The sequence below is a fragment of the Tiliqua scincoides genome, chromosome 4 (genome assembly GCF_035046505.1).
Source record: "Tiliqua scincoides isolate rTilSci1 chromosome 4, rTilSci1.hap2, whole genome shotgun sequence".
In the NCBI taxonomy this organism is placed as follows: Eukaryota; Metazoa; Chordata; class Lepidosauria; order Squamata; family Scincidae; genus Tiliqua; species Tiliqua scincoides.
The window spans coordinates 155,561,265-155,577,392 of NC_089824.1; the positions used below are offsets into that span (position 1 = coordinate 155,561,265).

The 16,128-nt window shown below is 42.9% G+C and overlaps 1 protein-coding gene across 3 annotated transcripts in view; it reads left to right on the forward strand.

The window, feature by feature from the left end:
- The window catches only part of CYB5RL (cytochrome b5 reductase like), a 20,226-nt gene extending 4,397 nt beyond the window's left edge, over positions 1–15,829 (forward strand). For all 3 annotated transcript variants that reach the window (XM_066623700.1, XM_066623698.1, XM_066623699.1), the window contains 4 exons: positions 5,312–5,399; positions 9,138–9,242; positions 10,556–10,759; positions 13,387–15,829. In XM_066623700.1, coding sequence (XP_066479797.1) covers positions 5,312–5,399; positions 9,138–9,242; positions 10,556–10,759; positions 13,387–13,590 — 601 coding nt within the window. In that variant the 3' untranslated portion in view covers positions 13,591–15,829. The remainder of the gene's footprint in view (positions 1–5,311; positions 5,400–9,137; positions 9,243–10,555; positions 10,760–13,386) is intronic.
- The last annotated feature ends 299 nt before the right edge of the window (positions 15,830–16,128 follow it).

Sequence of the window (16,128 nt, forward strand, 5' to 3'; positions counted from 1 at the left end):
TTTTCCTTTGATTTTAGTTTTGTGTTAAAGGCAAAGAAAAAGTAAGTGTAGGTAAGAAAGACAATTTATCCAAAGGAAAAGAGTGAAAAACAACTCTATGTTAGGAAGATCATCATGTACTATTTCACAAGGACAATATTTTTTTTTTTTTTTGGCCTGGATCTGTTCAATATCATAGGTTATAGGTGTGGCTCTGTATTGCTGTGTATTAGTTACCTTTATTTCTTACCCTTCTTCTAAAAAAACTCAGAACAAAATTTAGCCTCCTAATAGCAGAGAGGTGAGTTAGGGTGGCTGATAAAATTTGCTCAGTTACCCTATGTTGTGTATAGCTGAGCGAGGGTACAATTCCAAGAGCATCATGAGGCCCCGAAGCAGAGGCCAGGAGCATCTGGGAGTCTGCAACCTCTGCAGGTTTCAGACTGACTCTAAGAGCTGGAAAAAAAGACTTCTGATTTTTTTTTTTTAAACCGTGACGTTTTTAATGCTTTATAAGGCATTAGGAGGCCCATGGAAGCCACTGAGAGCTTCTGGGCCTCCTAATGCCTTAAAGGCATTAAAAACGTCACTTCTGTTTTTTTCAAACAACAGAAGTTGTTTTTTTTAGCTCTTAGTGTCAGTCTGAGCAAAGCCCTTCTCGCCTTGGGAGTGGGGCATGCGGGGGGGGGGGTCTGCGGGCCCAATCCACGGATAAGTGACTCCACAGGTACAGGATCTGCGGATAGGGGGCCCCTTGTATATTAATAATTTTTTAATTATTATTTTCCTCAGTAGGATTTGAAAAGCCAGACAATCGCAAGTCATTTTTTGTCTCCTAGAACCCAGGGCCAACATTGCCATGAAGCGAACAACGCAGCTTGCATCAGTGGTGGGTGCCAGTGGAGCAGCAGATTCAGGGTGGTCTTCACCCTGAGTCTGCCACCACCTCTCTCCAGGCCACTGTGAATGGAGCCACATAGATCCATTTTCCACTTGCTAAAAGAGGAAAAAAAAATCATGCAAGCAATGGTGACCAACTTCCCTACCCCCTTATCCGTCTGTGGTTCCTTAGTTTTAAAGGGACCACATGAGGAAGGAGTGATGGGAGAGAGTAGATAAGCATCTGTGTTATTTTCTTTCTCAGTGGGGTTGGGTGGCATGAGGTGCCAGTGGCATCAAGCAGTAATTTCTGTTTGGCTGTTCCTGATAAGATTTGTGATTTCTACCAAGCTCCTTTAACCATTCCTCTCTTGGCTTGTTACTCCTAATTCTTTGTTGCCCTCCTCTGAATCCATTCCATCTTATCAATGTCCTTCTTCAAATGTAGTGACCAGGCCTGAAACATTCCGAGTGAGGCCTTACTAGCAGCCACGGTGCTAGGGGTGGCAGCACCCAGTACAGAGTTCAGCATCCTGGATGTTTCGAAGTGACATGATGACATCATCACACCATCACATCACTTCAGGGTTGCTGAGCTTAAAGTGGCCCTGACTAACTGGGCTGTAAAGGAGCATGTGCAGGCTCATTGGTAACCATGGAGACAACCCAAAAGCCTTTGGCCCCATCCAGTTCTGCTCAGGCAAGAAGAGCTTCTGTTTTGACAGCTTCAGGGCTTTTCACCAGCAGAGCGGCTGGCTTATAAGTAAGCTGCTTGGAATGGTGTGCAGCTTTCTTCTGAATAAAGAAGAAAAGATGTTGCTCCTGTGCAGCCTGTTTACTCAGGAGAAAGTTGCACACTTCTGAGTAAGAAAGCAAGAGTCTGGGCACAACTGGGCAAAGGAGCCCCTTTGCACAACCTGTGGCTGTTTCTGGCTGATTCCATGTGGTCAGCTGGGAGAAGTTTGTCTGTGGCTCTACTTGGCACAAGAAGGCAGGCCAGTGCAACCCAAAGGAGCCTCAGCTTTTTTTTTCCTTGGAAGAACAAGGGTATTACTGGAGAGGATGAAGTTAAAAGACTTGTTCTCCTCATATTCCAGTACGGCTGAATGGGGGTCTGAAGATATCACCAGTACCAGTGCCTTGAATATGCCCCTCCCCGTATTCTGGGGATGGTGAGGTTAGTTCGCTGCCAGAGGAAGGAGAACCTGGCCGTGCTCAGGCATGTCTAAGACTTAGGCTGGCATGGCCAGGGCAGGAGCAATGCTGGCACCCCCTTAGTGCCCTCTTCTGGCTGGTACCTGGGCCAGACCACCCACTGCCCCTTTGTTGCTACCCCTATTGCCAGCTAATGTAGAATCACTCTGGGTGGGGGAGGGAAGCCCAGGGAGCAGTTCAGGCCCGGATGGGGGTGGCAGCATAGGCTGCTGCCACATCCTATCCCCCCATGCCTGAAAACCCTACTCAGTTTCACTGGTGCAGATCCTAGTAGACTCATGGGGTGCTGATAAAGGGTAAGGGATTTGATGTTCATTACCCCATGGAAACCTCCAGCTGGTTTGTTGGCCCTACGGGATACTGCAGAAGCCATTTTGGCATCATTATACCACAGGGCAGCAGCCAGCAAAGAATTGGGCTGTAAGTCTGTTGTTGCATATTTAATTATTCATTCTACATCTCACTAGCTTGATACTCGTGCTTCACTTTGGAAGCACCACAGTTCGACCTAGCTGAGCAACGTCAGCATCCTGCCTCCCCATGGTGTCCCTTAGATGAATGTAGTTGTTCTTCCTCAGCTGTGCCTGGTTGTTCCTAATGTAGTTCAACATCTCTGTTCTGGCGTATATGTCAACCAAAAATTGGCTGAACAGAGAGTGGAAGTACACCATGTGGTTGACCTCTCCTTGCCTGTCCATGATGCAGTAGGAATAGAAGCCCGCTGCAGAGACTGTCATCTTGAGGGGCAACTTGGTCTTGGGGTTGCACTGATGCAGGGCAATGGGCTACTCATTCTAGCCACAGCAGAGCAGGAGCAGTTACTGCAGGTCTTCATAGGACTAGTGGATCTCGCTGATGTGCTGCAGTGCGTTGTCGTGGCTCTGCAGCATGTCTTGCTGCTTGAATTGCTGACTAACAATCACCAAAGCTACCTCATTTGCTGTTGGTGCATTGAAGTGACCTCCATGAGCATCTGTGGGTTTTCTGTTTGCATGGATGATGACTTTGAACTTCTTGCAGGTTGGAGGTACCTTGTCCAGAGTGGTCTTTAGGTTCTTTATATAGCTTTTGACATGGTGTAGCAACCTCTACAGTTGTTTGACTGATCCCTGTTTGATGTCAGGAAAGTTGCTGCACCTCAAGTGCACTTCCCTTTCGTCCTTGTCCACAATATAGATTTGCAGGAATTGGGATTCCTGCTGAGGTTCTGGCAGCAGACTTCCTACCAAGTGATACATCTGCCCCTCAGCTTTGGAGGTTGGTATGAAACTGTCTTGTAGAACCTGCTTGGCCCTGAATGATGTCATGTTTAAGCTGCCATTGTACTTCCGAACATGGTCCATGAAGTGGATGTGCTTGGGGTCACTATCCATTACCAGGTTGTAGAGAGACTTGGGCCGAGGCAGGAGCTGCATCTTACCAGCGCTGCAGCATATACCAGGGGTCTCTTCGTTCTGCTTGAGGGCATTGCAGTACTGGCAGTTGTGGCTCATGGTGCCCGAACCGACTGTGCTGTCTGCCTCTTAAGCCATGTCAGGTTCTTATTCGATGCCTGAGTGAGCCTTTACCTTCCATGGATGTGTTCACCTTTCTGCTCATCTTCCAGGATTGCTTTGCTCATATTGAGACTCTGCCACTCTGTGCACCTTGGGGTGATCTTGCTGGTACCTGGCCACTGCTGCTCTGTGCACCTTGGGGTTATTTTGTAGGTACTTGACCACTGCAGCACAGTGCACTACAGGATTACTCTGCACATATTTCCTTGCCGTATCCTTAAGTTGCTTCCTCCTTGAGTGTAGGTGTATCTGGCACATTTGCCAGGAGCGTTCTTGGGGACAGGAAAAGGTGATGGCTATGAGAGGTGTGAGGCGGAGTTGGGCTGAGGAAGGGGTGGTGTGGTGGACACTTCTTCAGGTTCACATAGCAGATACATATTGAAATGACCCTAGAAAGGTCCTGCGTAAAGTGTAGTCTCCTCACAGGGTGACCTTCACCATTGAGACTCTCATAGAGCTCACCATTGCGGTAAACTTCAAAGACAAACTCAAACACTTGCTCAACTTGCATAAACCACCGTAAATAAAGGGTCAGAACATGTGACCAAGGTACTCAGCGGAAATCAACTCCTCCCAGCTGTCCATCACATGCATCACACACCTCTCTAGCCATTAGCTAAGTGTCATACATGAGGTAGGAGAGGGACCAGAAGAGGCCATTAACATTTAAAAACTCAATTACCATTCCAACTTTAAAAGACTTAAGTTGGTCTGTAAGCCACAGACCTTCCTCAAGCAGTAGCACAGGAAAAAGGGCCAGCCTGGCCTAAGTTGGCATGTAGGTCACAGGCCTCTCTTAGGCAGTAGCAAAGGATAAAAAACCAGCTAGGTGTTCTATACACCTACAAAGGGTTCTATAATTCACTCCAAATGTAGATTTGCCCCCTTTAGGGGTTGATTAGGGCAAAATCTTAAATTAGATTTTTAAGCATTTGAATGGGTAACCTTTGTACACAAAAACCAAGTCGATATCTCATTGGGCTTAAGAGATATTAAGGAATCTGTGAAAACACATTTTATCCCTTTTCACTCCCTTAGGGGTTGAATTTCTAAAAATCCCTTCTTAGTGGGAGTTTACATCATGGAAGGAATATATTCCCCAAATTTCATGATTCTAGGTCCAGGGCTTTGGGTTGGGCATTGATGAGTCAGTCAGAACATTTTTTTTTAATAGAGAGAGAGATTGGGAGTACTCTCAAATTAAGAATTTCAGTCACCGCGTGGCATTTGTTAATATTAACTCTATATATTTATCTTTAGTAGAAATTCAAGATGAAATCTCCTCTTACGCCAAACAATTCCTAAAGCTTTTTTCACTATACAGGCATTCCATTATTTTCTTTGTGGGCAGCATAGTTAGCTATACAAAATAGCCAGGCTGGCTGTGTAGCTTCTCTGGCCCCAGGAAAGACAAGGCTTGTTAAGGAGGATGGTACAGCTGTGTGAGAGAGAAATCTGAGGTTATTTCAGAACCTTGGATGTCTGCGATTTCATAGCGAAGTGAAATGATCTATTGTCTGGTAGGCAAAGCACGGCCCATGGGGAAGGAGGAAGGATACCTGCAGTGCTTTTCAGGCAGCAGCCTTTGCTGAGAGAACAGTCCTTTGCTGATAGGAATTGCCAGGGATTCAAATCCAGGTTCCCTTCCTCTCTCATCTTTTTCTTCTTCCCCTTTTCCTCAGAGGGCAAGTGAATGGTTTGGAGGTTCAGAGAGCCTATACTCCAATTTCTCCCGTGAATGCAGAAGGGTACTTTGAAGTTTTAATAAAGGTAAATAGCTGTCTTTGTTCTATACATGAACAACTTGGTGTAGGGACAGTCTCAACTTCCATGCCAGCAGGTTGCCTAACTTTGTATTTCCATAGCTAGAGGCCTGCCGTCAAAGTCTTGGCTTGTCAGACCAAATCAATATGTGAAATGACCAGGTCAGTCCAAAGGACAGCACAGCCATCACTATCCCTGTGACAGAACTGAATAAGGTGACTTACCCTTGGGGAAGGGTTTCTACCCAAAACACATTGGGCTACAACAGTGTTTCTCAAATAATGGGACCAACCTGGTGGGTTATAACTCAATTCTGGTGGGTCCCACAGAGCCTCTAATGAAAATATGGGTCAGAAAGATAACTAATTGCTTTAAGCCAGGGGTGTCCAAAGTTTTTGGCAGGAAGGCCATGCTGTCTCTCAGACACTGTGTTGGGGGCCAGGGAAAAAAAAGAATTAATTTACATTTAAAATTTGAAGAAATTTAGATAAGTTTGCATAAATGAATATAGTAAAGATGAACTTATATGAATGAATGAAGGTCTTGCAATAACTCATGGCCTATAAAGGGCCTTGCACAAAGCAAGGCCAGCCTTTCCTTTGCTGCCAGTACTGCATCACAGACATGAAACAACAAGCAGTGGAGGGAGCCCTCATCTCACAGCTCACGCAAGAAGTCAAACAGTCGCCCTCATGCTCAGAGCAGTTGCGTTGGGCTGGTGTGGGCTCCAACAAATCTCCGGAGGTCCAGAGGCTCATTGGAGACTGGGGGTTCCCTGAGGGCCACATTGAGAGGGCGGGGTTTGGGCACCCCTGCTTTAAACCCTAAGGCTATTCAAGTATCAGATAGCTGCTGATTGGTCTCCAAAACCTGAGCTCCTACAGTTTGCCAGTTTTTGTAAATATAGGGAAATAAATGTTGGAGTGTCTTTTTCTGTGGTGTTTTTTTTCCAGGTCCATCAGTGGCAGGTGGTGGAGGCAGGTGAAGGCTGGGTCGCATAGCTAAGCCCCTCAAGCCTTGAGGCTATTCAAGAGGGCTTCCTCATTCTGAGAAATAGATTGAGTTTTTTTGCAAATAAATAAATAAAATATTATGTCTTTCTACATCACCTTTGTAAACTAGATGGGTGCCGATAGAGTACCATTTTAAAAAGTGGGTCCTGGTGCTACAAGTACCACTGGGAGACAACATTTTATTGTTGTAAGCTGTGTGCTAGCACCTGCTGAGCCTCTTTATTCCATGCTCCTGTTTTTATCCAATTTGCTGCTCTTCTTCGTACTTCCAACAGAGGTAGAGAGTGGCCAGTGATAGGAATGAAGATGGCCAGTGGTATGTGTACCATAATACAATCATTTTGAACACTCTCTTGTCATAAACCGTGCATACCTAGTATATAACCTGTTACGAAGTCATTGGATCTGACAGGCAGCATAGCCAAGCAGACCTGCACCCCAGCAGGCAATTTGTGATAACTACAGTGCAATCTGTTCTGTTCAGTGAGACAGCTATGCATATTTTTAGGATCAGTGTCAGTCTTCAGTCCATAAGGCAATTACTCCTGAGTAAACTCAGTGATTTCCCTGTGTGATTTAAGTGATTTATTGGTTACAGGCTTTGAGGTCTTGTATTCAGAAGGAACATGGCTAAGCCTTGACTTAAGGATAGGCTCAAATGTAAATAATTACATGACTAGGAATATCAAGTGTATCTTTTTAATCTGTATTTACATGTTCTCAGGGGAAAGACAGATTTCACTGTAACTGAAACCTGAAGCGCTAGGTTTCTGTGCAGGTCACAGAGAACCATCATTTTGCCCTCTGCTAACCCTCTAAGACTGAGTGCTTTTCAGGGTTTTATCATGGATTGTGTGATAGTTTGAGCGTGAATTATACTGCTTTTGAGGTGTGTGTATAGCTTTTATAAGACACTTGTGGGTGGATCATTTCACCATTATTGTGGCAATTGGAGGAGGGAAATGCTACTTTTCAGCTACATTAATAGGTTACCTTTATAGGTTGACTGTGGAATTTCATATATACTTGCTTATTACACACAAGTTTTGCATTTCAATAATAGTAGTAATGATTGTAATAACGCCTTCCCTTTATATAGAACCTTTCATCCCAAAGAGAACCATAGTTATTCTTTGACAGTAACAAAAGAGATGGAACACCCATCGTAAAGCACCCATTTGTATAACTTGCTCTGTGGATTGTAGTGTATTTCTCACTATTCAGGCAATTTTTGGAAGTACTATATTATTATTATAACTATGCAATCCAAGTGCTGTTCAGACACCCCTGTGTCCCATGATTATGGCACTGCATTTGTGATACTACAGTTAAGAGCAGTGAGTGGCGATTTTCTGTGCTTAACCCTCCCTTTGAGTGATTCTATAATGTTATGGTATTTCTTGGTGTAAAATCCAGCATAGATGTTTTCTCTCTAGGAGTTTCTCCTTCTCTTGTATTGACAAGAATTCATTATAATCCAGTCTGGTCATTTCTCCATTAGATCAAGGAAAAAACCTATTCAGTTCCAACTACATTCTCTCCCCTGCAACCAATATTCAACTGTACTAGAAACGTAGTAGCTGAGGTCTTGGTTCTTCACTCCCCTAATTATGCTTGCTGTTTCCTTCTGCCTTTTTCCCACTATGATTGGGGTTGCCATCTTTTTACTGACCCTTTCCTGTGGCTTTACCAGGGGAAACTTCTACTGGCACATAGGTAAGTGTGCCAGGCCAAACATTCAGAAGCAAAGTCAGAAGCAAGCTAGCAATCTTAACTATAACTTCATACCTACACATTTTCAGCATACATCTACACAGTGTTTACCAAGGACATTTGAATTATCTTACTGTGATAGGTTTTTGTATGACACATTGCCTTCTCTTGAACCACCTCTGTCTTAAGATCTCAGATGAAAGAAGCCTATTTGTGGATCAAGGAAAGATATCCAAGATATAAAACAAATAACAAAAGAGGCAGTGCTTATTTGCATTTCATTTGCTCCCATGAAACTGCAGTGTATGGATGGATTGCATGCAGTGAATGTTGTTTTTTGTTTCTCATTGATAAGAGTCATAGGGCACATTCCTAACCAGGTGTACTCAGAAATAAGTCTTGTTTTGTTCAGTGGGGCTTACTCTCAGGAAAGTGTGGTTAGGATTGCTGCCCCAGATGCATAGTTGTTTTGCAATCAAATCAGTTTAAAAATACCTCACTCATTTAACTGCTACCCAACTTCGTCGCAATACAAGCCAATATTTAATGTGCATACATTTTAATGCATTATCATTAATGCACTGCATTAGTGCATTAATGCACTGTTCATCATCATCATCATCATCATCATCATCATCATCATCATACAAAAATTTTAGACCCTAATAACTTGGAAGTATCAGACAGATTTAGGGTCCAATCCTATCCAACTTTCCAGTGCCGATGTAGCCTCGATGTAGCCCCTAGGTAAGGGAACAGATATTCCCTTACCTTGAGGAGGCCTTTGTGACTGCCCCACTACCACCCCAGGATGCAGTGCACACCCCATTGGCATGGCTGCATTGGTGCTGGAAAGTTGGTTAGGATTGGGTCCTTAGATATCTTTGGCTGTGCTGTTTCCAAATGATTTTTTATACTTAGTAAAGTTTATTCTTTCTGAGCAAATATGGGTTGTTAATTAGGAACTGAGTTTTTTCCCCTCTGTTTCTTTCTTTCTTTCTTGTGGTTGTTTTGCAAGTGCTATGAGGCTGGATTAATGTCACAATATGTAAAGTCATGGAAAGAAGGAGATGCGGTTTTTTGGAGAGGACCATTTGGAAGTTTCCCTTATACAGCCAATCAGGTAAGATATATAACAGGTAGTGATTTGCCCAGAGAATGACAATCCTCTTTGTCATTAGGTATCATTAATGCTTCATTAATCATTAGATTTTTGTATTATAAAGATCAGTTCCCATACTGAGTTTATAACATGAGTTTTAAAAGCACTGTCTGTGGTTCTTGCCATTAACCAGTGGTTTCCAAACTGAGCCATGGCTCCCCAGGGAGCCCCAGAAACCAGCCAGGGGAACTGCAGAAGCCTCATGAAAAAACTACCGCCCTATACAATATATAGGATTGTAGCCCTAATGGGAAGTCGTGACCCCATAAGTAAAGGGAGCTGCCAATTGAAAAAGTTTGGGAACCACTTCCCTGAACCCTTAGTTCAATAATTCTCAAAGTGTGGGTCTGGGACCCACGAGTGGATTGTGACTCACCTTTTGGTGATTCATGAAACTGACAGATTAGGCTATGTGCATCAAAGGTTAAACAAGCTGCTACTGGGGGGGGGGCACTGCTCCCAATCATCATGATAGCCACACCCCTTTGGCATTCATAAATCAGGCAGCAGCATCTAGGGCCTCTAAAATGTTTGAGAACCACTGCCTTAATTAATGTCTAAGAGCCCAATCCTATTGCTCCCCCCCCCCCACTGCTTGTGCAACTGTGCTGAAAAGTAGTGCACTGTATGCAGTGGGGGTGAGGGGACAGATGGGGAGGCTTTGGAGGGGAAAGGGAATTTAAATCAACTTATCTCTTCCTAAACCTCACACTACACAATGGGTCTTCTCAGACCTGTGGTAATTCTTTAGCTGGCACAAGTCCAAGGAGAAGAAAGCGGAGGGGAGGCTGCAAAGAGGGTGGATAGGATCTGGTGCATACCATCACTGCTGGATGAACCCACAGCCTCCCTGCTCTGTTTTGCCCCCTTCAGTGTTACTTGCTGCAACAGACAAGGAGCGCTGTCACCTCTTGCAGCAGTATTCCCAAAATGCTGCCAGTGGAGCACTCCATGCTCCATCAGCAGCCATTTTGCAACAGTAGGGAACAGAAAATCCAGAATTGTTGGGCAGTCACCAAGCATACTGATGCCTCTATGCCATTTTTTCTTGAACTTAATGAACAAATGATACAATTAAGAAGGTAGTTCCACCTGAACATAAGGGGAGTGATATTACAACAGAGAGAAGGCTGATCCTGAGGTTTGCAATGCCCAAGGCTTTAAGGGGTTTTTTTTAGGTTAGAGGAAGAATTAGTGACATGAATTTGGCCTGTGTAAGTGTCTTCCATTTCCAGTTACTAAAATGCATTTGCTGTCTTCTGCTGAATTTCTAGTATGGTGAACTTTTAATGCTAGCTTCTGGAACTGGACTAGCACCAATGATTCCCATTCTTCAGTATATAACAGAAAAGGAGGAAGATGAAACATTTGTCACCTTAGTGGGCTGCTTCAGGACGTTTAAAAATATTTACAAGAAGTCTTTTCTTCAAGACCAGTCCCGATTCTGGAACATCAGGACATTTTATGTACTAAGCCAGGTAATATTTTAATTTTAGGGAATTTTGATGGTACTTGCCTCTTTGCTGCTGTGACAGTATAACAAATTCAAACTTATTTTGTGCGTGAACTTTCAGGCTACCTGGATTGCAGCTAGCTTAGTCCTGACAATTCCTCACTGAAATTTAACCATTTCTGTTTTATTTCCTTATCAAGCCAGGTCTGTGAGAAACATAGAGTACGGTACATTTCTGCCCATTTTCAGAGGAACAAGAAATCACATGGGGCACCCTAGTGAAGAGGAAGATCTTCTAAAAAGTGGCCAAAGAAACTGTATAGAGCTGTAGTTAGAGCTGAGGACCAAAGTGGACCCCATTGTAGTGGATAGGTTTCCCATTTCATCCAAAGCTTCAGTATTAATCTTTGGTTAGGAACTGATAGTCTGTGGAAATCTCAAGTGAAATACAGATTAAGGTTGCCTTTATCTGTTACTTTCTTGATTTGCTGTAAACTAGATTCTCAGTGGTGCAAAGTATAAGTATTGAAGTGAAATAAGCTTGGTGCATTAGCTGCTTTGGCTCTAAGGACTCTGTGAATCCTACATATTTCTGATTGAACTCAAGGGTTGACATTTGTGCATAAATTACTGGTTAACCTGCAGAAGCAAAGACAGGTGGAAGCAAGAAGAGCCTGCTCACTACTTGATCAGGCTCCCTTGTGCCCAGCTCAGGCATGGACAAGAGGGACTTTCTCATGTGTGTTTCAGTAAGCACAGGGGCTATTCAGAATCTTGGTCATGGAGAGATTATCACAGGATCCGATTCATCACTCCTACAAGGTCAAGACAAAATGTACTACTTCTGCTTTTGCAGTACTTACCACTTGGACAGAGGATTTATCATGGCTTTCTTCTGATAATGTACCTTCTATCTGATTTTCTTTCTATCAGATAAACTAATACACTTCAACTTTGCCCTAGAATTTCCTCCTACAAACATCCTCATAATATGCATGCTAAATAACACAAATAGAGCTGCTGATGACTCTGACTACCCACCATCACAACACTACAAGACTACACTACAAGACTGATTATAATTTTGAAGTGATGCACTCAACTGTTGACACTGATCTACTACTCTTGAGGCTGACCCCTTTTCTTTAGAATCCTATCCACAGAACTTTTAATGTTCTTATGTGAATGTATGTTCATGAACCTTGGCATCTAATTAACTGAGGTTGAGAGTTGATAGCTGTGAAGAACAGGACTTTTAAATTTTTCTATGATTGGCGAAGAAGGGATTAAAAATATTGGCCTCAGGGCAGCTATAATTATGACTAAACCCCATGAAAACCAATGGAATCTAAAAAGTTAATCACAACTAACTCAAGCCCAGCTTAGTCGTGACTGGAGTGTACTAGTAAATTCTGAAATACAGGAGCTCTCCAAGACACCCATAACCATGTCACTGTTGCCACAGCCCACAAAAATAATATGTACACACACACACACACACACACACACACACACACACACACCTTTATCAAGTGTTACCAATTCCTTCTCAAGGTCCCCTTGCCTAGTTAACAAACACTGGGATTTTCCCCCTTCAGTCAAAACATTTGCTCATTTTCACACCATATTTAGTTTAAAAATGAGCTTATCCATCTCTCCAAGTCTCACCCCTAATCCAGCCAGGTCCCCCCCCCCAGTCATATCCCAGTAAAACATTCACAGGACTGTGGTGTGGGTGAGTGGGGGAGAGAAAGGAATGAACTATACTTGTGGTCATCTCTGGTTCTGCTAATTGCTATGCCACAAAACAGAAGAGAGGGGTTCAGAGGAAATGGCCCAGAATTTAGGTTGATGGAGGAGGTGGATGGACGTGATGCCACTGCTAGATAACTGGATTATCCTCACCTGGAGAGAGAAAGGCTTCTGCTGGAGATGGTGCCTGGGACAAGACCCAGGAGGCTGGACCCACCACCACACTAGCTAGGCCAGGCTCAGGTTGCTGAGAAGAGAAAGGCACTAAGCAACTGCAGCATCACAACTGCAGCAGAAATTTATGGGTGGTGAATTGCGCTACTGCTGGCTCCATGCACGTGGCAGTCTACTGCAACTAGCATACTTGTTCAAAAACATGTTGTGGGCACTGGGCAGGGCAGCAAACATTCTGACTACTGCAAAGACAGGACGGAGAACTGGGAGGATGGGGATAAGGTGTGATGGAACAGCCACAGATAAATGCTTCTTCTCGTAAGGTTATCTCTCTGCCTCCATAAGACTCTGTCCTCCACCAATCCCCCCATAACTGCACCACTGCTCATGATTAGCTTTAGTTGCACTATAGCCACTGAGTAGCGTTTGTGTATGAAGAAGTCCACAAAGAACAGAATAATCAAAAATACTTCTGCGCTGTTTATTGCAATCTAAAACTTACTTTCTATAATTTAAAACAAATCCTCCAAAAACCCAAGTGAGTGTTTGTCAAACAAGTTATATGGGTGGCTTCATCATAGTGAACTTTTAGATAAAAATGCTTTAAGTAGGGTAGAGGACATCAAATATTGACCTGGCCTGCAAAGTTCCTTTAACAAATCTAGCACTGACCATATACTTTCCCAGCACAAACAGAAAATATCTTACATTCTTTTGTTTCTTCAGGAACGTACACTTGAAAATCTGCCCTGGAGCTTTCGAGAGAATACACACATCGGTCGGATAAATGAAAACATGATTAAGAGTCTGATGAGCACATGTAGAAGGCAACCTTTTGTATTGATATGTGGTTCGGTGACATTTAGTGAAGATATGGAGAGATGCTTGAAAAATATAGGTCTTGAAAAAGAATCATATTTTATATTTTAGAAAATGTTCCAAGTGCCAGAAATGGTAAAGCGATTCAAATGAATAACATACCTTTGTTTGCAGTCATCAGTCCTTTCACTTACATTTGGCAAAGTTGGATTCTTGGTGCATGTATTTTGGTATGTTGATCCACCCATGTTTATACATTTCTGTGTTGCTGTTGACAGTTTTCTGAACAATTCCATACACTGTGCAGATACTCACCTTGGTCAGCAGGTGGATGCTAAGAGCCATAGCTGCTGCAGCAGACCATGTCAAGTAGGGCTGGCCTTAGATATCTTTGCATGCCAAACAGCTGAACCACATAGTCCAAGAGGTAATTCTCTGCTCTCTGCCAAGTCAGAGAGTCTGCTCAAGCAGAACAACCTGATTGAACGCAACCTCACATTATCAGAGTTATTCCCCAGCAGCACACTCTGACATGGGGAGATATTGTGGGCCTCATGCTATTTCATTAGTGTTCCTCAAAATATTGTTTTGAGAGACTACTTGGATTGTGCAGTTGGGATAGCCCTGATACCAACTCCTATCTCTGTAGAAGTCTAAACTGTACTGGGTATACAACAACCACAGTCCTCATAATCCCTCTAGACTCAGTCTTATAGCAACCACAGAGTGGCTGTTTTAGATGGGGACTGTGGAGGGAAGGAAATGTAAAATAAATTTAAAAACCCACCAAAAACCCACCTCTACCATGGTTCCAATCAGGTTGTTAAAAGAAAAGTTAAGCCTAGTTGTCAGTGCTAATTATGAACATAGTGTAACATTTAGTTTGTCTCGTATAATCTACTGTGCTGCCCACATCTGTAGCTTCCCCCATCCTACACTGTGCTGGAGAGTATCCCAACTCTCAAATGTAGATATAGGGGTCAGAGGGGGTGGTGTTGAGGAGGAAAGGTGAGACAGTCCCATTGTGCAGTTGAAACTGTGCTCAACCTACTTTAAATGCAACTCTGTCACATGTCATTGAGAGCAATGGCATGGAATTTAGTTCTGACTCACTTTCACTGTAGCTAATATTCAGCTCTAAGTAGCAGAATATGCAATGTGAGATAGAAAGAGTGCTGCTTAATTATTATATAAGGCCAGTATTTGCTCTTTTTCAACAAAGAAGACTGGTCTGTCAACTAAAAGAAACTTGAAACCTTCATCTGATCTAATTAATATACATAATGGAAAATTGCTTTTGGTTTTGTCTTAGCTATAAAAGCTTTTTTGAGAAAAAGAAAAAAATATCCCAAACCCCATGATATTGTTGTTTTTCTCAGCATAGCTTTTGAAACAGTCTATGAAAATTGGCCTCCAACATAGGGAGGGGACTCAGCTCAGTAGCAGAATATACTTTGCCTGCCGAAATTTCCAGGTTTAGTCCCTGATATATTCACTTAACGGGGGACCAGTGGTCTGCCTGGTTCCTGGCAGCCATGTATAGGTATATATAATGTATGTAACTTGAGACTGAAATTTAGCCTGGGAAATATTAACTATCAAATCTTTAAGCCATTGGAAGCTGTTCATATTGTAAATTATGACAAATCTACACAATACTGAGACATACTACACACTGCTCCTGTCGTGTTCTGAGGGCATTTAAGACACATGTATAATACGTAAAGATGATTTTATACTGCACAGCTCAGTTTATCTGAATAGCCTCAGGAGCATGGAAAACGTTTGAGTAATCAGACAGGAGATAAAATGGGATGTCATTTCCATATAGTTACACTGACATGGAGTCCGTGAGGGAGACACCAGGAACTTAAAATTGAATGATTAGTATCTGATGTTGGGATAATGAAGAGAAGAGTTGGTTCCACTATATATCCAGAAATGTTGCTATTTAACTATGCAATGTTGATTCTTTCCAAACAGGTACTTAAAAAAATATTATAGCCACATTGGGATTCTGCAGGATTTTTAAAAATGGAGATAAAACTTCCACTGTTTCACTGCTGACAATAACAGGAATAATCTTGCAGCCTGAATGTATCCTTCAGTGAGAGCACATGGATGAACTAAGATAGCACATAAATGCCCCTTGTATTAGTGCATCATGCGACTGTCCTGATTTACCTCCAGCTTAACATCTTTTCCAGTAGCTGTTTGCTTGTGATTCTTCTGCATCTTTGTATTTTGGAACAGGAAACCATGTATTTAGTAATGTAAACTGCTTTATGAAGTGTACTGTTGAGAAGCAGTTAATAATAATAATAATAATAAACTTTATTTATACCCCGCCCTTCTCCCTAACGGGACCCAATAATAATATTATTATTATTATTATTATTATTATTATTATTATTATTATTTATTGATAACGATAGCACCATAGTGGTTTTACAGCCAAATTCTGAGCTGCCTCGCACGCGGGGCTGCCGTGTGCCAAAAATGGCTGCTGCGGTATTACTGGGCAGCCAGCAGTGGTTCCTCGGGAGAAGGGGACCTTTGTCCCCTTCCCCCGAGAAAGGGAAGTAGCCCCACAGTGGGGCTACTGAACTCAGCCACGGCGAGTTCAGGCCTGCAAAGTTCCGGCACTTC